The sequence below is a fragment of the Peromyscus eremicus genome, chromosome 8b, assembly GCF_949786415.1.
Source record: "Peromyscus eremicus chromosome 8b, PerEre_H2_v1, whole genome shotgun sequence".
NCBI classification, from domain to species: Eukaryota; Metazoa; Chordata; class Mammalia; order Rodentia; family Cricetidae; genus Peromyscus; species Peromyscus eremicus.
The window spans coordinates 1,115,838-1,137,824 of record NC_081424.1 but is presented as its reverse complement, the minus strand read 5'-3'; the positions used below and the strand labels follow the sequence as shown (position 1 = coordinate 1,137,824).

At 37.4% G+C, this 21,987-nt stretch overlaps 1 protein-coding gene across 2 annotated transcripts in view; it reads left to right on the top strand.

The window, feature by feature from the left end:
• The window catches only part of Ascc3 (activating signal cointegrator 1 complex subunit 3), a 342,822-nt gene extending 321,609 nt beyond the window's left edge, over positions 1-21,213 (top strand). For both annotated transcript variants that reach the window (XM_059272425.1, XM_059272426.1), the window contains exons 38-42: positions 5,880-6,031; positions 7,685-7,832; positions 11,752-11,961; positions 18,383-18,558; positions 18,880-21,213. In XM_059272425.1, the coding sequence (XP_059128408.1) occupies positions 5,880-6,031; positions 7,685-7,832; positions 11,752-11,961; positions 18,383-18,558; positions 18,880-19,024 (831 nt within the window). In that variant the 3' untranslated portion in view covers positions 19,025-21,213. The remainder of the gene's footprint in view (positions 1-5,879; positions 6,032-7,684; positions 7,833-11,751; positions 11,962-18,382; positions 18,559-18,879) is intronic.
• The last annotated feature ends 774 nt before the right edge of the window (positions 21,214-21,987 follow it).

Genomic DNA, 21,987 nt, shown 5'->3' with positions numbered 1-21,987 from the left:
CTCTGCCTTCAGGCCATAATCACTAATTATTGCTAGAAATAATCTCCGAACATTGTTGAATCCACTATAGAGTCTTGCTGTTGACAGCAGGACTGTTCCAGGATTTTTTCCATCATTGATTCTACCCAGTTTTTCCTCCAAGTGTTTTTGCTCCTTTAATGAAGAGAATGTTAACCTTCATCTACAGAGATTTCCTTTGCTTTCCTTTCATTGGTCCTATGAGATCTTCAGTGATCAACAAAACTCCTTTTCTGAACCCTCATATCCTGACTCCAGGATTTTCTCTTCTCTGTACAGCTTATTTGGTGTTTACTAGAAATGACCTCAAAAATGCTAGAGTCCACCTGAAAAGGTAGAAAACAAATGTACATATATATATGGTGTATCTGTAGTCATATGTCATTGCTGAAATATTAAAGCTTATACAGAAGGTAGAATTCTTTTAAAAAGTGACAGATATCAGACTCAATTATTCAGATGTGGAAAATGAACTTCGATAATTAACTAATTTGCCCAGGGCCTTCCAGTTAGAGGTACAGTTCTAAGCTGTTGGTCTGTGTCTAACTTACCACACCAGCTACAAACCAGTGCCAAGTGTCTGTGAATTGCACTGAAGTCTGTAGTCATCAGCCTTCCATACTCACCACTTCTACATCTGCATATTCTGCCAACCATGGAGCAAAATATTGGAAGAATTCAGTCAGTGCTAGATATAGCCTTTTTTTTTCTCTTTTTCTTTTGTCATTACTTAAGCAATACAGTGTATTAGGTATCATAAGTAATCTCCAGGTGATTTAAGGTATAGAGGAATATATGCATATGTTACATATAAATACTAACATTTTAAATAGGAGACATGAATATCCACAGATTTTGGCATCCTTCAGGGTCCTGGAACCATTCCCTGACAAATACTGAAACAAGATTTTATTTGCTTTAATTGAGAAACATTCTTGAAGTCCCATTGATCTAATATGCACATTCCTCATAAAATCAGTTGTTCTAAATTACAACCCCACTCAAATTCTACACACTCTCCACTTTATTCTGAATTTCATTGGCTGTTTACTATATTTACTATTTTCTATATATATACTCTTATACTAATATTAATTATATATACTATTTACTATGCTAAATATACCATTGGAGGCAAGCTCCCAACAATTTGAATTTGAATCTTAACCAGACTCATTTTCTAAAACTTTATAGTCTTAGATATGTTTCTTTCTCTCTCTGAGCCATGATCTTCATCTATAAAATGTGCTTAAATTTAATGTTACATAAAAAAAATTGCTAATAGACTGTTTGACAAATAGCAAGCATTTAGCAAATATCTATTCAAATCACAAATTACTTCCAGTGTTGTGGAGGATGTTCAGATGGCCTCCTGTGCCATCCTCTCCTACCTTTCTGGGTCTTGCCTCCTGACCTGCTCTGTTACTGATTCCTTTGTTAGCAGTGCTGCTCGTTGTAACTTTCTGGCTGACCACTTTGTGCCCTAGATTTCTGAGTCCAGCTGTAGCATATACTCCCTGTGGAGCTTGTCTTACCTCAATTACCACCTGGCTTCATAGCTCCATCTCCATTAAAATGTGTCCAAAACCTAATTCATCATATCCATTCCAGCCCACCTCTCTTCAGTGAATAACAGACATCCTTACTGTTTCTGTTATGATAGGTTTTTGTTGTCTAATTTTATAAAAATGAATGCAGTGCTAGAAATCACATTTTCATTCCACTATAGCTAGAGATGATAATCAATGAAAATTGATTCCAATTCAGTAAGAGAAAGTCTTATAAAGTGTCAGCCCCCATCCATGTTTTTCTGTACTCAGAATCATTATAACTTGGTCTCCTCAGTGTGCCAAAGCAATCTTCTCTGGTTGGCTGTCAGATCTCTGTGATATGGAGTAACCTGGGAAAGACTGTTGTAAGATAGTAAGACATAGAGTGTAGCTGAAAGTTTTTCCTGTGTCCCACCGGTCTGCAGCCGCTCAGACCCAATTAAACACAGAGGCTTATATTAACTAAAACTGCTCAGCCATTAGCTCAGGCTTACTACTGACTAGCTCTTGCACTTAAACTCAGCCCATTTCTGTTAATCTATGTGTTGCCACGTGTTCCGTGACTTTACCTGTGTACCATTACATGCTGTTCCCTGGGCGGCGGGCTGGCATCAGCCTTTATCTTCCCAGAATTCTCCTTGTCTGCTTATCCCACCTATACTTCCAGCCTGGCTACTGGCCAATCAGTGTTTTATTAAACCAGTGTACAAAAGCATTATCCCACAGCACACAGAGTCCTTTCCAGACTCAGTCATAGCTGCCAGAATCCTCAATCTCCCATTGTAAGCTATAGTTGGAAGCTTTCCTGTGTCCTGCCCAGTCCCATAGCCACTCAGACCCAAATAAATATACAGAGGCTTATATTATTTTCAAACTATGGCCATGGCAGGATTCTTGCTAACTAGCTCTTATATCTTAAATTAACCCGTTTCTATAAATCTGTACCTTGCAACGTGGCTTGTGGCTTATTGGTACTTTACATCTTGCTTCTCCTGGTGGTGGCTAGCAGCATCTGCCCCACTCTCCTTTCTCCTCTCCTATCTCTCTTGGATTTCCCCACCTGGCTCCATCCTGCCCTGCCATAGGCCAATGTAGCTTTATTTATCAACCAATCAGAGCAACACATATTCACAGCATACAGAAAGACATCCCACAGCAGTAATCCCTGTCAGTTATGACCCTCTGAACAGTAGCATGGGCTTCCACTCCACCTGAGAAGCAGACTGATATCTCTCAGTTTGTCCTGCACAGCAGGACAGGTTCTTTGCCTTGTCCCTTGACATTCTTGTAGTCGCAAACCTTTCCTGATGCCCAGCCCATGCATCTGCTCCTGGCCATGCATTCTCCTCTCCTCTACTCCTCCTACCCTCTGTAGAAATGGGCATGAAAGAGATAAAAGGAAATCTCTGCTAGGAGAGGGGAAAAAGTATTGTTTTATGATGTTTAAATGGGTCTCTGTTCATTACTGTCTCCTGTGCAGCAGACAGCTGCTGGAAGACTCATGTATATTTTCTCTTTGCTTCCATAGAACCTCTTCAGTAGTGTAAAGTGACTTTCTCAAATTTAGATGTGATAAATGGGATAAAATTAGGATCCAAATCTATGTCTGACATCAAAGTTGGTTTGTTTTTCTTTTATACTGCTTTTAGTATATCTCAATGATTTAGTCATAATGTTATAATCATTATCGTTGGATTTTTATGTATGCTTTAATAAAGCAAATATGTCTTAACTAGCATTTTATTGCTGTGAATAGACACTGTGACTGTGGTAGCTCTTATAAAGGAAAACATTTAGCTGGGGCTGGCTTACAAAGTTCAGAGGTTTAGTCCATTATCATGGTGGAAAGCACTGCAGCACAAAGGCTGACATGGTGCTGGAGAGAAGCTGAGAGATCAACATCTGCATCAGCAGGCAGCAGGAAGAGAGAGACACTGGGCCTGTCTTGAGCTTCTGAAACCTCAAAGCCCACCCGCGGTTACACACTTTCTACAACAAGGCCACACCTACTCCAACAAGGCCACACCTCCAGTAATGCCACTCCCTGAGTCTATGGGGGCTGTTTTCATTCAGAATGCCACAAAATATTTATTGAATAGACTGTGCTAGGGCTAGAATTACAAAGAATGATTACAAATTCTCAAGAGAAGAAGTCTGTAGTTTACAGGATAATATGTAAATAGAAAATCGCAATAAGGTAATGGTCATCTACCTTGAGGTAGAGGCAGAGGAGACAAACTATATCTGTCTGGAAGAATCAGGAAGGTTTCAAATGATAAATGGGAAATTCTCAAGTATTGAAGATTAAAAAAGTGATAGTGTAAATCTAGAGAATGCCAGTCATTTTGTATTACTGCACTGAGAGTATATTGGGCAAGATGACCAAAGAGAAAAGAGAGACAGTAGTTACAGGGTTTGACTGCTGTGCAAGAATGTGTCTGTTTTGTCCACCACACAGTGTGATGTCATTGAAAATACTTAAGTAGAGAGATGGACTGATTAGCTTTACCTCTTTAGAAATTCATTTTAGTAAGAAAATTAAGTATTGATTAAAGAAAACTGAGTTAGAATGGGAATAAATGGAGACAGAAGCTAAGCAGTGGGGCATCCCTGTCCTTTCTATAAATTAAAGTTTCAGTCACAATAGAACTTTCACTTGACGTAAGTGCTTACCTTGCATTATTTTCTTTTTGTATTTTCACATCTGGATCATACAATGAAAACTTGTGGAGAACACTCATAAATTTTATGAAATCTTTCAACTTCATAATGAAAACTTCAAAGTTAAAACCATATGGTTAGTTCATCCAACTATAGATGTGAGCTTTTGTTCTGGAATTTATTTCCAGTCACATTACAATACAAAATCAAAAGTAAAATTGTTGTTGGTCCTCATTACAAGTTCTAAATGCATCATTGTATTGCATTAGTACAGTTACTCATTTCTCTTTTCTGTTCTCTAAGCTGGTCTCAAGCGTTGTGATTTAAGTACTACATTATTTTCTACATAGCATTATTTATAACTTGTTTGTATCGTACATCTTAAAGAAATTCTGCTTTGCAAAAAAAGAAGAAATGCACACACACAATGTTTCTCGGAGTTCATGTGTGCATGAAACATTCACATATGCACATACTTATGTATCCACACGTGTGTGTATGTATATGTATATATATACACACATACATATATACATATATATACACATACATACATACATACATACATACATACATACATACATACATACATACATCTCCAGGCTTTTGGTGTGTAGCTAGCAGCCCAACAGGTGCTAAGGACCAGCTTGATCATTCTGTCACACTAATCATTATATCCAAGAACCCTTGTCCATTTCCCTGTATTGTACATAAAAAGAATGTAGATTTTATTTGACAAGTTTTTGTAATTTACTTTTGTGTATTGTAGAACACAGTTGGAAATTTAAAGCTTAGGAGAATATGTTCACATTGATACCACAAAATGGTAGTGTGGCACATTACTAACATAGCTTAAATCATTTCTAAAAGTAGACTTTGTACAACATTTTATAATATCTTACCATCAGTGAAATATTTACTGTTAAAGTATCATTGTAATGGAGTAGTAGGTACATCCCAAAACAAGCTAGTACAGTCCCGAAACTGTACAATTGCCCAATATCATATTAACTTACATGTCTTTCAGTCAGCATTCTGCAGAATCTAATTTAATTGAAATCACTTTGCTTATGTAAACTTCTCCTCTGTTTAAATAAGATTTCACTGTTTAGTTTTGCCTTAAGCAAATGCAGCCTTTTGTTTGTCCATAAAACATTAGATTAAATGTATAGTCCAGTATGGGTAGCTTCCATCACTACGCATGGGCCACAGGCAGTTGCCTATACAGTGTGCTCTATTGTCATTAAGAGTCAGCCTGTATCCTTAGCCTGCTCTTTCAGGAAAATGTTCTTTTAACAAAATAAATAAATAAATAATAAACTTTTCCCCTATGGTTACTGATTTTACATTTGAAAGCCAGTAAAATTTACATTTTAAATGCTCTTGCTGCTGTGAATTGTGTAACTATTTACTCAAAAAGTATACCATTTTCTTATTAGTGGAGACAGTAATAGCTGACTTTTTTTTACTGTCCTCAAAAGCTTATATTTGATCCTTCTGTGGTAAACTTAGTTTGTTCCCTATCTTAGCTATAGCTCAGTTTTTAGTTTCCGTTCTGATACACAGTAATTTTAAGACATGATATTTGGCTTCCCTATGTTGTTTGTTGTTGTTGTTGTTGTTGAGGCTAACATGATTTTCCTTATCCAGGCCATGCTGGATGTGGCTGCAAGCCAGGGCTGGCTGGTGACTGCCCTGAACATCACCCACCTGGTTCAGATGGTGATCCAAGGCCGATGGCTAAAGGACTCCTCTCTTCTCACAATACCAAACATAGAGCAACACCATCTTCACCTTTTCAGGTAATTGTTTTGTCAATGTAATTGTTTTGATTTAAAAACATTTTTTTAAATGGGGTCAGGGGTTGCTGAGATCCAACCCAGTGGTTGATACATGCCATGCTTGAGCCCTACCACCGGACTCTACCACAGCCACAAAGGCGGTGTTCCTCTCTAAGCTCAGATAGCTGCTACACTTTCATGTAGTGCCTTGAAAATTGATTCTTTCAGGTTGAAAATAACTGTTTTCTAGAGGAGAAGAGTGTGGGCTGTGATACAATAGCCTCTCTTGGAATGGGTTTACCAACCCTAAGATGAACAGCAAGTTTAGCCCCTTCCTATATAAACCCTTTCCCATTTGCAGCATTGGTTAGTTGTATGTCTGTTTTAATTGAATTTATTCCCTTACAGTATCAGCCTCCATTTAAGAAGACATTGATAATGTACTTTGTAATCAAACATAAAATAGATTGCCGTTTTCTTCTGTAGTATACGAGAGTTAAGGAATCTGAAATGTTTTCAAATGAAAACATGTTTATAAAAATGTTGTTTTATATACTAGAAGAGTTTATGGTAGCATCAAATTACTTAGCCTTAGGCCTCATAATAGTTATAATTGTTTTAGCCAGAGGGGAAAAAATACTTGATACCTGGAGGTTGGCAGGATTTAAATAAAATATTTCTTTCACACCAGTGTTTTATAGTCAAGAGACACTTTTCGACCAAAGTCTTTTTTTCACAGTCATGAAATCAAACAAAACAATCTGCTTGAAACTTGCCATCCTGTTCCTTTTATAATTTGATCACCTGGGAAAGATGTTGCAATCATTAGATGCCTGTAGATACAAATAACAACAAAAACCTCAGGTGCAGGTTGCAGACGGTAGCTAAGTTGACAGAGTGTTTGCCTAGCAAGCAGGAAGGCCTGGGTTCAACCCCCAGAACTATGTAAACCAGTCCTGTTAGTATACATCACTCAGGAATTGGAGGCAAGAAGATCAGGAGTTCAAGGCTATATCCTCAGCCACATATCAAGCTGAAGGTTAGCCTAGGCAACATGAAACATAGGACACACCAACAAAACAAAACAAAAATAAAACCACTTCAGGCATATATGGAGTCCCTTCAGAAGAGTCTCTTATTTAACTCAAATATATTAGGCTCTATGGCACTCCAAGATGTTTGAGTCCTCCATGGGATATCCCTGAAAAATAATACAAATGTGCTTAGAGCAAGTCAGACCAGTAGCAAGTGTTAAGAGGTGGCAGACACCCCTATGTGTCTGTGGCTATCTCAGGATCCTTTCCCTGAATTATTAAATGATACAAAAGCTGGATTTTAGTAGTAAAGAAGGCATACTGAGGGACTCAGAGGTCTATTATGAGAACTTAGAACAAGATGGGGCCTAGGAAATCCCCTCCAGTTTTCTGGAAACCCTTAAGAGTATGAGTATGATTTCAGTTGTATTTTTTTTTTCTTAGCATAAGATCTAATGCCCTGTGTTCCTGTAGACAACCACTGTCTGTGAAATCTAAGTGTTTATGTGTAAATTACAGTTTACATATTTCATACAGTATTAGAGATGGCTTAGAGAATACTGAGTAGTATTTAAAGAAACTGTTACTGTCATCATTTTGCTGTGAAGGAATTATTTTATTGGTGTATATTATTTCATAGGAAATGGAAACCACCCATAAAGGGCCCACATGCTAAATGCCGAACATCCATTGAGTGCCTTCCTGAGCTGATCCATGCCTGTGAAGGGAAAGACTATGTATTCAGCTCCATGGTGGAGAATGAGTTACAGTCAGCAAAAGCAAAGCAGGTACATCCATCTCTCCTCCAGATCAACAGTTTCTTAACTTAGAACACAGCTTCTTCAGCTGTGGGTCGCCAACACATATTGTAATGGAATCATGAAAAATAGTAACAGTGAAGGGTTTCTGAATACATAATAACCAAAAGTTAATTTTAAATCAAGCATATTATGCATCTGAAGTGTTCCAAGCATTGATCACCCATGTTTCATCTCACAACCTCACTGCAGCCTTAGTTCTAAACTTAGAGTAAACACACTATGTATGCTGTTGTGCCTCACAAGGCCAATAAATGTTACATAAAACACCTTAGTTTAAATTTGAGACTGTTGTATTTTGTAAATTGCAGTATTTTGACTGTACATACAAAGTTTTCTTCCCTTATGGAAATGTATGGTTTAATTACACAGAGCAAAGACTTTGAATTTCATTGGAGGGGGTGGGGATTCCTGGGCATATATACTATCCCTTCAATTGCTTGTTTAAGTCTTATGTCTTTCTTTAATAATTTTTCTCTTACTAGAGTATAAGATAGTCTTTCAGATATGCTCCTTTTGTGAACTATATGACTTATATAGACAGTTAAATTGCTGTTGTGAAAGGCAGAGTAAGTCATCTATCCAAACAGTCTTTGGGAAAACTAAAAACATGAATGGATGATGCCAGAAATATTTGACTGTCTAGACTTTTAAGTCATTAGTATTTTTTTATCCTGAAATTTTAAAGTAAGTGTTCAGCACGTCTTCATAATTCTTTAACTTCAAGTATTGAGGAAACTTCTACACTGTGTTTCTTTCATTTTCCAAGTGAAACTTACTTTAATCAAGACTTGGTAAAAGTATAACAGGCATAAGTGTCTGATTGACTGTTCAGTTTCTGTTGAACCCCAAATTGACACAAATCATTATTTAAATATTCATAATAAATGCCTATCTTTCTAACTAAATTACCATCAAAATTATGAATAAAAACATCTTTGAATTCAAACAAAACTACTTTTAGCAACAACAGATTTCTCCCATAGCATACACTGATTTTAAGCCAAGTTTTAGATGTGATGAAAAATTAGAACATTGTTATAATTAGTTGAGGGAGAACTCAGAAGTAAACTTACTTAATTTATTTGCATAAATTGCCATTCTGTTATCTTTAAAACCAAATGCAAATTGGCTCTGTCTGATATGATGATGGTTATTTGGCTCAAAAGTGCTTCAATTTGCAGAGCAATCTGGTGTCGGCTCTGCAGTGAGGCGATCCCAGGTAACATACAAATCCTGAATTATTCCAGAAATTAGTATGTTTAAAGCATCAATTTAAGTGCTAATTGCAGTAGTAATGAGAAAAAGCAGTACGACTGTGAGATTTGCATCTCCTACCCCATCAGTATGCCTGGAACGGCTGCTGACTGGCAGAGGATTTGGCTGCTAATTAAATAATTATATGCATGGCAGTGATCTTGCCTGATTCAATAGATGAAGATTAATCCTCAGATAAATATGTTTGGCTGGTATTGAAATGTCTTAGGAGTTTCTTTAAAAATAGCTCATGATACATGTGTATGTGTGAGTGTGTGTGTGTGCATGTATGTATGTATATATGTGTGTGTGTGTGTGTGTGTGTGTATACACACACACACACACACACACACACACACACACACACAGTAAGTCAATGTGTACACATTATAGGCTGAAAATTAATACTAAATCCTTCCAAAAGATTTCACACATATAAAAGCCAGATATTTTTAAGAGCATTGTATAGTAATTCAGAGAGTTGCTAAAACCAGAAAACATGTTATTGGTAGCTAATTTAATTGTGCAAGTAAAGAGAAAGTAGTAATAGGTTTGTTTCACATGTGTCACCTCATTAAATAAATGCTCTACCGAAATTGTATGTCTCCTTGACCACTTTTACATGCTGGCCAGTCTTAAGTAGAGCAGTTTCTCACCTTGATAACAGCTGGTTCTGGCAGGGGCTCAACCATCGTGTGTGTTTAAACTACGTTCTGTAGCTGACTATGTCAAAATCTAGTTCCAGGCATAATTTCAGATTCATAAGAAAAAGTTACAGGATTGGGGTTACAGTGAAAATTCTCATTGAACTAACTTTTCCTTCTTTCTTTCTCTTTCTTTTTTCCTTCCTTCCTTCCTTCCTTCCTTCCTTCCTTTTTTTCTTTCTTTCTTCTTTTTTTAATTCCCGAGGGTGGTTTGGCTCATCTCAGCTACTTCATTTCAATTACATACACTCAGCAACAGTAAAGCCATCGTGAACAAGCAATTAAAGTCTATAAGGAAAACTGTGGTACACATTAAGGAATCAAAGGAACCAAAGTGAAAGTGCTCATGGACTTTTTAAACTACATTAGGAAGTAGTCTCGATAGCTAATAAGCTCTCCCATACTTATAAATGTTACAAAAGATGACAGTTACCTTAAATACCTTGAGTTTCTTGTGACATGATTTCCAGGAATCTAGACTTTCATTTTTTCATTCTATATTGTAGAGCACTGATTGAATGATTATTTTCAAGTGTCTTAAAGAGGAAGCATAAAGTGGCAAAATATTTCCACTTTTTTTAACTTTCTTTTTATTTATTCTTTGTGTCTTTCACATCATACATCTCTATCCCATTTATTTCCCCCACCCTTCATATCCATCCTCTACCCCTACAACCTCCCCCCGAAAATAAAATTTAAGAGAAAAAAAAGGGGGGAAATTATCTATCTCGTCTCATCATGGAAGCTGCAGTGTGACACAGTGAGTCACACAGTAAACCCTTTTGTCCATGTATCTTTACTTGCAAGTGTTCATTACAAAGACTCGTTGGTCAAGTTCGAAGCCTCTGGCTTCTGCTACATTATCAATGCTGGGCCCTCACTGAGACTCCTCTTGGATATCCTGTTGTTGCCCTGTGTTGTGGTGATCCTGCAGCTTTGGGTCTGCAGGTCAGGCCCCTTGACATGCTCCAGTAGATCATAGATAGGGTGGATGTTGGGGCAGGCCAACTCGTAACCCTGGTTCTGGGTCTGGGTACTTGCAAGGTTGATCATCCCGCCATCTCTCCCCTGTCCTCACCACCAGGGTGAGCTCTCCAGCATTGCCCTGGCTAGTTCATGTCCTGCAGTGATGAGCAAGGTGAGGCCAGTTCTCCTGCTTTCAAATCCTCATGGTCATCTCACCCACACCTACACCATCAGGGCCAGCTCTACTGTGTTGCCCAGGTGAGGTGCAGAGGCCACACATTTCCACTCTTAATAGGTGGTGTTTTAATTAGTACTGTGGGGATGATAATGCAAAAAATACATTTTTTTCTAGAAGGACCCCTAGAATTACAGGGCTCCCTATGAATTACAGCTATTATGAGATTATACTGTAGAAATTTACAGAATAAATTTAGAATGTAAACAAAAAAATGTATTATGTTTCTTTAAGTTGCTTAATGAAAGACACTGACATCAGTTTCTTTTCAAGTTGTCTTTATAGGTCCAAATAATGCTCTCCACATGAAAAGTCACTTATAATATCTGAATAGGCACAACTCTAAAACAAAGCAGTTAACAGTAAACTTTTTAATCATGCCTACTTTTTAGTGTAGCCAATAGTTATTCAAATCAGGTGAGATTTACAATAAAGAAATAAGTTTAGATTGTAATGTCTTTCTTTTTCAATTTTTTTAAACTAAAATTGAAAGCATGTTATTTCAACATATACAAGAATAATAAAAGCTAGTGAAATCTGAGTGGGTAAATGGGTCATGTCACTAGCCGTATCCTAGTAGTAGCACGAAGCTGGGGAAAGTATAAAGTATCTGTATTATTGGAACAGCTGTATCAACACAGATATAGTCTCAAAGTTAGAAGACTGACTTAGTTGTTCTCTGCATTTTCCACTAATTGTTCCTTTATTATTTTTCTTTTTTATTCAGGCATGGAATTTCTTATCTCGCCTGCCAGTGATAAATGTTGGCATAAGTGTTAAAGGCTCATGGGATGGCTTAGTTGAAGGACATAATGAACTCTCCATCTCAACTCTGACAGCAGACAAACGAGATGACAACAAATGGATCAAGTTGCATGCTGATCAGGAGTATGTGCTTCAAGTCAGCCTGCAGAGAGTCCACTTTGAGTCCCACAAGGTATGACATTTGCTTTCTATCCTCAGATATTTCACACCAAGTACTCACATGCACCACCACACGTATCTTTTCTATTACTAATGTGTCCGTGTCATTCATGAATCCTGCTTTCTCAACTGGCATTAGCAGCTCACATCAGTCTTTTGAAATTAGTTCTCCTCATGTGCTGTTTTTCATGTCTGGAAACTCCCTCCACCTTATAATGCCTGTAGCACTGCTCACAGACTTTTCCAGCTGGGGTACCTTGAAAGTGGATTCCTTGAACCCCCTCCACACTAACCAAAACAGAATCTCAGGGATCTGATACTTTCTCAGTGCCCCACAGGATTTATAAAGATATTAAACTCTTGAGAAGCACTGCTTTGGAGGATCTTGATGTACAGGACCTACAATACACTAGATGCAGATGAAGTTGAAACTTCCGTAGGTAGTAAGTACTCTGCACCTGAATAAAACACTTAAGTTTTTCTGAGGCTCAATTGCCATATCTGCCTGCTTGCTTCATAGTAATGCATTCAAGAACACTGTCAATTTCATGCAGAGAAAAAAAATGTACAATAGTTTTATTGTATATTACTGTGCTCTTTTCTGTAGCCTGATACCAAAATCATTTAAGTCCCAGAAGATCACATAGAATAGGCAGATGGTTTTTAAAGGATACCATAATTGAAATAATAAAGACTTCTTCCTTTCAGCCTCATAGTTTCAGGCCTTGCTGGTGTCAAGAGTAAGCCTTGATGAATAAGGTTTCAACTAGCAACTTTTGCCCTATGTTTTTTGTTTTGTTTTGTTTTTTGTTTTTGGGGGTTTTTTTTGGTTTTGGGTTTTTTTTGTTTGTTTGGTTGGGTTTTTTTTGTTTTGTTTTTTTTGTTTTTTGTTTTTTGTTTTTCGAGACAGGGTTTCTCTGTGTAGTTTTGGAGCCTATCCTGGAACTCACTCTGTAGCCCAGGCTAGCCTTGAATTCACGGAGATCCGTGCTGGGATTAAAGGCAAGCGCCACCACCGCCGGGCTTGCCCTCTGTTTTCACATACAAAATCATAGATACAAAATAGTATTAATTATAAAAATAAAATCATAGTGAAGTTACCTTAATAATTTACCTTAAAAATATATTTAATTGTACTAAAAAAAACTAAATTTAATTTCCAATTACTGTTAAGAAAAACTGTCTGGAACACAGTACAATCTAATGAAGAGCTTTTTGGTATAAGTATATTTATGTCATAAGGTCATTGTCTTACAAAACCAATAGATGATCTTTGTAGAAATAAATCCCAAAATAAACTTCAAGTACATCTAGTCATGGACTGTGGCGAGCAATATATGTTACAAATTGCTGTGTTTACAGTTTCAATTCCTGGGTAGGTGGGCCTGGAACTTGCTTTGTAAACCTTGTCCCATTGTTATTAATTCTTAATGTCTGGCAACATTCAGCAGGAAAACCATCTGAGCCTGGCCTCAATTTAGTTGGCAGTCTGACCACTCTGCCTCATCATTGCCTGGTACAGTGTTGACAGGCTCTTGGTTAATTTGGGTAGGTCACACGTGTCAAGAAAATCATCCGTTTCTTCTCAATTTTCTCATTTGTTGAATTTTGGGTTTGGGGGTTTTTGGTGGGTTTTTTTTTTTTTTTTTTTTTTTTTAGATATGCCTGGAGATCCTCCGAATATCACTAGTGTCTGTTGCAGTGCCCACTTTTATCTCTGTTTCAGTAGTTTGGTTTGTCTAAATGTTTGTCAAGTTTATCTTGCTTATGTTCTCTTAGATTCTGGTTCTTTGATTCTTTATATTTTTTTTTCAACATTCATCTTATTATTTTCTGCCCTGATTGTTACTCTTTCGTTGCAGCTAATCTACTTTGGGGGATTGGGTTATTCTTGCTTTTGTAAGACCTTGGGGTGCTTTATTAAGTCATTTATTTAATGTTTCTCTGATTTTTATTGTGGGTATTTATAGCTATAAAGTCCTGCCTTGGAACCACTTGAATTCTATATCACAAGTTCTCCTGTTGTGTACTTTCAATCCATCCAAGTATAGTACTTTTTCAATTCCTCTTCTTTCTCAGTGACAGTCTTCTGGTTCAGTAATGTGGTATTCATTCTCTATGAGTTTTTGTATGTTCTTTAATTTCTCTTATGTTGATTTCTAGTTTTACTTTTTTGTGATCACATAGAATGTAAGAAATTACTCTAATTTTCTTCTATTTGTTAATACTTTCTTTGTGTCTTAATATATGAACTACTTTAGAGAAAGTCCCATTCACTCCTTAGGCAAGTAGCATTTTCAGTGTTTGATAGAAAATTCTGTAGATGTCTCTTATGTCCATTTGCTCTATGATGTCCTTTAATTATGATTTTTGTGGTTGTGTTTTTGGGGGGTTTTTTTGTTTTGTTTTGTTTTAGTTTGGAAAATCTGACTAAAGTCACCTGTTGTACTTCGTTGAAGTTCATTTACTCCTTTGCATCCCATAGTTTTTGTTTATGAACTTGCATATATCAATGTTTAATATGTGTATCTTTAACACTGAAATATCCTCCTGTTGCTACTTTTACCACTGTAAAGTTGCCTTCTTAGGAAGTCTTAGTAAGAAGGCGTTCACTAAGTCTAAATTTTTTTCAGTACTAGCTACATCTGCTAGCTTGCTAGTTTCATGTGCTTGGAATACTTTTTTCTGTCCTTTCACCAAACTAAGGTTGTGTGTCTTTGCTAATTACATATGTTTATTGAAGGCAACAAATATAGGACTCTTTGGGGGAATGAATGTATGTGGTGTGCACGTAGGTGCATATGCACATGTGTACAGGTACATGTGGAAGCTAGAGATTGATGTTGGTGTCTTCTCTGATCACTCCTAACCATATATTGATTCAAGGTCCCTCAGTGAATCCAGAACTCACTGGTTCAGCTTATCTAGCAAGGCACCTGCAGCATCCTTGTCTCTGCTTCTTAAGTGCCAAGATTGTAAGTGGGCTGCCACAGGTACCTGCCACTTAATGTGGGTCCTGAGGATTCCAACTTCAGTCCTCACACGCACACAGCAAACTCCTCACCCACTGAGCTATCTCCCCAGCCTCTGGATCCTGGTTTTGAATCTAGTCTTTCACTCAGTGTCTTATGATTGAAGAATTAATACCATTAACATTCCATTACTATTGAAAGGTTGTCTTAGTTAGGGTTTTCTTGCTGTAAAGAGACACCATGACCACAGCAACTATTATAAAGGAAAACATTAATTGGGGCTGGCTTACAGTTCACAGATTTAGTTAGTCCACTATCATCTTGACGGGAAGCATGCATAGTTTTGGAGAGGTGGCTGGGAGTTCTGCATCTGAATCCGCAGCACAAAGTGACAGTGACACACTGGACTTGACTTGAGCATTTAAGAACTCAAAGCCTGACTCCTAATGATTCATTTCCTCCAACAAAGCCACACCTAGTACAAGGCCACACCTAATAGTGCCTCGTCCTTTGAGCCTATGGGAACCATTTTCATTCAAACCACCATAAAGTGTATATTAATGCCTGTCATTTCATTGATTTTGTAATGTTTAGTGCTTCTCTCTGTTTGCTTAACTGCCATTCTAGTATAGTTTATTGTTTTCTTCTGGGTGTGTATATCATCCTCTTCAGACCAAAAGATTCCCTCAAATATCTGTAATGCTGACTTAGCTGTCACGAATTCCTTCAGTTTGTGTTTGGCATGAAAACTTTTTCCTTCTGCTTTTAGTCTAGAAGGTGCTAGATATTGTGATGTGAATTGACAGTTACTGTCTTTGAGAACTGAAAGTAGGTTGTTACATGCTCTCCTAGCTTTTAGATGTCTATTGAGAAATCAGCTGTTCTCTTGATGTGTTCACCTTTATAAGTAACTTGGGTCTTCTCTTTGTTCTGTATATTTACTGTTTCAACTATAATATGACATGGAAAGTTGTTTGTTTGACTGCTTAGAAAAATGCCTCATTTATCTACATAGCCATCTCTTTCCCTCAATTTGGAAAATCTGCTGTTTTTATTAAATATATTTTCTATGCCTTTAGCTTATCCTTCCATGTCTCTAATTCATATATTTAGTTGTTATTGGTGCCCCATAGATTTTGTGTGTTCTGTTTATACTTTCTCATCATTTTATTTTTGTCATTGTCTGGATGTTCTAATTTGTCTGTCTTGTCTTCTAGCTCTGATATTCTGTCTTATACTTTAATCCATTCTATTAATAAAGCTTTCATTGATTTTATTTGACTTACTGTGCTTTAATTTCAAAAAAAAACCTAATTGTTTTAGTTAATGATGTGCATGTACATAATACACAAATGGGTGAAATGGGTGTATGTGCACATGTGTGGAGGTGTTGTCCCTCTGGAGGGTGAGATGGGTGTATATGCACATGTGTTGTCCCTTTGGAGCCATCTACCTTATTTTCCACCTTACTTTTTTTTTAAATGGGATCTCTCACTGTACCTGGGACTTCCTGATTAGCTAAGCTGGCTCACCAGCAAGCCTTGGGATCCTCTCTTCTCCACCTCACCATCTCTGAGATTAAAGGCACATACTACCATGCCCGCCTTCATACTCTATCCAGCCCGTAAGTGCCTCTGTCATACTCTCTATTGACTTTCTTAAATCACTCAGCTGTTTGTTTGAATTATTTTAATGTATTCAGTGACATCAAAGATTTTATGTCATTAAATATTCTTCTAAGTCTTCATTTGAATTATTTGGCAGGGATTTTATCTAATTTACTTTTCTTTGGAATCTCTTATTTTGGAATTGACCATTTTCAAAGAAAGCACAATGCCATGACTTTTCATGTTTATTGCTTCTTTGTTGGAACTTGCCTATCTGGGCTTAGGTCATTAGTTGGGTTTTAATTTTGTGTTTGTTTGTTTGTTTTAAAATTTCAACTAAAAATATTATTTCAGTTGAAGTATTTGCAATGTTCAAGTAGACTATGTTGTAGTATGGGTGAAGCGCCATTTCTCCCACTGGAGACGAGTTTCAGTGCTGTGTTTAAGCCCTCATTCGGCCCACATGCTTAAGGAAACAGGCCCAATCTCCGTCACTGGTCTTTGTGCAGGTGAATACTAGCTAGGTGCAGGTTGCAAACTATCTCAGTCCAGTACTAGTGTAGAAACAGGTTTAGGGCTTGTCCCTATGCCATCCTTCACATGTTGTGGTCCCTCAGTGCACAGCTGAAGGGCAGGGTTATCTGTGCAAGTCCTCTCCGGTCTAAGCCTCAGACTGTATTTACACTTTGTGGAACACTGTAACAGCTAGGCTTAAAGTAAATTGACTCAATCTCAGAAAATTCTGCAGACTGGATTTCAAAGTATAGTCTCTTGGCACTTGCTCTAGGTCGCCAGAATGAGCCACACAAGTCCCTCTTCTGCCTCTAGAGCTTCTGGGTCACTGTTGGGAGATAGTCTCTCTAAAAAGGCTTTTTGACACTGCTCCATGAGTCAGACATCAAGAAGAAAGGATATTCCCAGCATATATATCCTATGATTCTTGTCTGGTTAGACTGTGAATATGCTCAGTGATACATCCAGCGTTGATTGTGGTTTAAGTATCTGACGTTCATCCATGTGCTCACTGTGTTTCCTTCATACCTGGACACACAAAGTAGTCTCAGCTCTGCTCTTTATTTCTTTGCTATTGAAACTAATATTTGTCATATCACCTCCTAAGATAGCTCCTGTCCAACTTCCTTCATTTGTTCCCTGGAGAATTGAGCAATTTGTATATGGGTATCATCTGCTGTCTTTGAGAAAAGAGTTTTCATTATGCCACATTAAATATGTCCTTTTGCTGGGTGGTGGTGGCACACACCTTTAATCCTAGCCCTCAGGAGGCAGAGGATCTCTATGAGTTCAAGGCCATCCTGGTGTACAGATTGGGTTCCAGGACAGCCAGGGCTACACAGAGATAAAATATGTCCTATATATCCATATAAGAATATGTGGATTTTATTCTTGGGCAAGAGCAAAAGTTCTGCCTTTGTTCATTATTGTGAGGTTCAGTCTAGTCTTGACTAACATGTTCATTTGCTTACTCGTTTTCCTAACCATCAGTTCTTTGTTGTGCATGCCACTTTGGAAGATTGATGTAATATCTTAAAATTGTACCTCAGATTTTTCATCTCTCTGTCTGTGTAATGTTAATGTTTGTTTTAGGAATGGCATGTAAACTGTATGTTATGACCTGGAGCTTTCTGTTCTAGCTGAGCCAAATGTTTTGATAATCATAGCCATAGAATGGTCCCTTTATATGGAAGAACAAAAACCAGAAAGGAAGGAACTGCAAAACATCCAGCTAGCTGTGCTTGAGCTTGACTTCAGGTGAAACAGCATAGCCTTGTAACCAGAGCCAACAGACTAGAAAATACAAGCATTGGTCATGTTTTGTCTTTCTTCTGGTTTTCAGGGAAAACACGAGAGTTATGCAGTTACCCCTCGATTTCCCAAATTAAAAGATGAAGGATGGCTTTTGATCTTAGGAGAGGTGGATAAAAGAGAGCTGATTGCTTTAAAACGAGTAGGATTTGTTCGAACTCATCATGATGCCTCGCTCTCTTTCTTTACTCCTGAAACACCTGGAAGGTAAGCAGCATCATACATTCAAGTTCCAAGATAAGTGAAGTATGGTGATCCTGTATCCTGAAAAGCCTGCATTTACTCGAGCATGTACTAATGACTTTCTGTATAGGTATCCCCCTCCACCTATGTTAATTCTCATGCTTAAATACATGTTCAAACTATTAATCTCCAACTTTGCTTCATAAAATAGAAAAAGACTAAAATATGGCTGAAAAGTGACATTTTATCTCCAGATTTTTCTTTTATTGATATATATACAATGGTGTGTTTCATAAAGGCATTCTCACTTACATGTATCATGTACTTTGTGTTTTTATATTTCAGGTATATCTTCACCCTGTATCTAATGAGTGACTGTTACCTCGGCCTAGACCAGCAGTATGACATTTATCTCAATGTCACAAAAGCAGACATTTCCACACAGGTCAACACAAAGGTCTCCGATGCCTTCACTGACTTGGCAATATAGTAACCTGACCCAAACAGGTCACAAAGAGTCTTGGCTAAGAGTCTTGGCTGTTCAGTCATGTGGACAAGTTAGTTGAATTACTTGGAGTCTACCTTGACAGAATCAACTTCTAACCTCAAAACATCTAGGAAATTGACAATGGCTGCAGTGATGATTCCAGCAACATTAGCCACAGAGGCCTTTTAGAAAGTGTTACCTTTTGTAACAGCTTCATGGGTTTCTTTACATATAAGACAAGTAAGCATGTAGTGTCATTTTTAAGTTGTGTATGTTGGAGGTGACAGTTATGAGTTATCCAACTTGGCATCTCACAATGTACTGTTTACATGAATGTTATCTACTCCCTTTTCTAATGAAAATTACATTAAGGTGTGACAGGTTAGGAGTTTAAGCAATATGAAACATATAAATCTATGAGGTAACACAAGCTGGGTCTTATTAGCAGAATTTATACTTTGGTCTGATCACATGTAGAAATAGTTTCAGATTTAAAAGAAACAGATTTCTTTTAAAAGATAATAATATATGATGTGAATTATATTACAGAGTTCAGTGATGATTTTTCAAAGACCATACACTGATCTTTGAAAGTGTGAACACTGTAACTGGTGGAAATAAAATATATAGAGTGTTCCTTCCAGAAAAGCTGCTCTGGTTTTTTCTTGTTACCTTCCCATTATATCCCCTGTTCTTCATCTATTTTTTTTCCATTTCTCAAAACTACTTCTCTTTTCTCTGATACAAATACAAGAGGAAAGTTCAGTGTAAATTGTAATTTTTTGTATTTTATTTATTTATTTATTTATTTTTGTCTTTGGGGTTTGGTTTGTTTCAGTTTTGCATCTCAAGTAACTTAGCCTGGCTTCAAACTTAGAACTGTTTTCCCTTTGTTTCCCAAATGCTGGATCTCCATGCTGCACAGCCAAACCTAGCTATAGTTTTTTGTCTTTATCTCAATCCTACTGGTAGATTCTCACCTATACTAAAGGAAATATGTCTGTTCAAACAAGTTCCATCTTGAAGAAGAGTTACTCAAAATGTAGTTAGAAAGTTAATGTCTATGTAATATATGTTTTAATGGGATGAAATTGTCTTTGCAAAGTTATCCCTGGCCCCAAAATAAATTTAAGTATTACAAATACTAGAATGTAAGTACTCCTCAAGTTGGAACTTCCAACTTGTATTCCTCTTCCTGTGATGAGGAAGGCAGGAAGAAAGAAGTTTTTTTTTTTTTTAAGGTAAGGTTGGGCATGCACTATATGCCCTTCCTAGAATATAGGTAACTAATGTGACCACATGTGGGAGGATAACATATATATATGGAGAGTTCTTGTCTCAGAGTGGCTTCACATAAAGCACTCTTTGTGCTTTTCCTTTGGAAAAGTTTATTTCCTAATTGAAGTTTGTACCTTAACCACTGGTTTAATCAGATAAATAAAAATGAAAATTACATGTAAACAGTGATCACCAATACTGACAGGGACTTGTGTGGAAACAACCTTATATATTCTATATATTAGTGTCATCTCTCTCTGAGAGTGAGCAGGTCTTAGGAAGTAGGGAATCCATTTCATTGAACATATAAATATGACATAGTAGAAATAAGAAGAAATCTATCTCCATCAGAAAGGCAAGAATCAGTGGGGCATAGTGAAGTAGCTTTTAATCCCAGCACTCAGGGCAGAGGCAAGTGGTCTCCAGGGCAAAGGGCAACCTTTCCTCAGCCAGAGCGACATAGAAAGACCTGTCTCAAAAAAAAAAAAGAAAGAAAGAAAAGGAGAAAAGAGAAAGATAAGAATCTGACATTAAAATTGTTTAGCTCCAAATCAACTAGAGAAGATGAGGTGTACTAGGTTGATCCTGTTTCAATGCATCAATGACTTTATCTGCACTTGTTACTCCCCACATTTTAAAGCAATTGGACATCAGACAATAGAGTCTCATTAGTGCTGCTTTTTTAGATCCACGGATCATTAATTTCTTAACACTTTTAGTGGCCAAGAATTTTGACAATGTTTAAAGCAATCCAGATCCTAATTTGGGGGAGAATTTATTTGGTTTACAACTTCTGAGTGTTTGGTGGTGGTGGTTGTCTTTTAAGAAAACATAAAGTGATGGAAATATTGAGTGATCTGTCTTACAAGGTAGAGGTTTCCTTTTTATTAAATATACTCTTTGATGATCTTGTACATGTATGTAATGCATCCTACTCACATTCACCCCATCCTGTCTTATATACCTGCTACCTTTGTCACCCTCCTTCCCTACCAGTGCCCTTCGCACTTTCTTGTCATTTTGTGTTGTGGAGCACTGGATGTAATCAGGCTGTCTGGATGAGCATGGGTTTGCAACTATCCACAAAAGCATTGGTGACTCAACAGTGACTATACCACTGAAATCCGTGACTTCCCCCTCCCCCAGCATCAAAAGCCTTGCCCAGGGAAGGATAGAGCCCTATGAGCCCCTCCTCCATCCATGACTAAATATGGACACACCTAATCTTGTGCAGGCAAGTTCAGGGTTATAATGACCAACCACATAACTCTCTGAAGATAGTGTTTCACAAGCATCCTCCCCATCATCCAGCTCTTATATTTTTCTGCTACCTCTTCCAATGATGTTTCTTGTAAAGTAGAGGGGTGATCTAAATGTCCCAGTTAGGGCTAAGTGCTCAGCAGTCACTTCTCAGTATATTAATCAACCATAGTCTTTGTTCACTGTTATTTGTTGGAGGGGAGCTGCTTTGATAAATGCTGAGAGCAGCACTTGTCTATAGGTATAAATATAAGTATTTAGAAAGCAGTTTCATACAAGTCCCATTTAACAAAACAAATGTAGTTATTTCCCCACAGAGCGTAGCCCATGGGCTTGACAGTACAAGGCATGAATCCCCTCCTGTCAAGCTGACTCGAGTCCAAACAGAAAGAAGTTGGTTAACCCCTAAAAGTCATTCCACTGTTGCA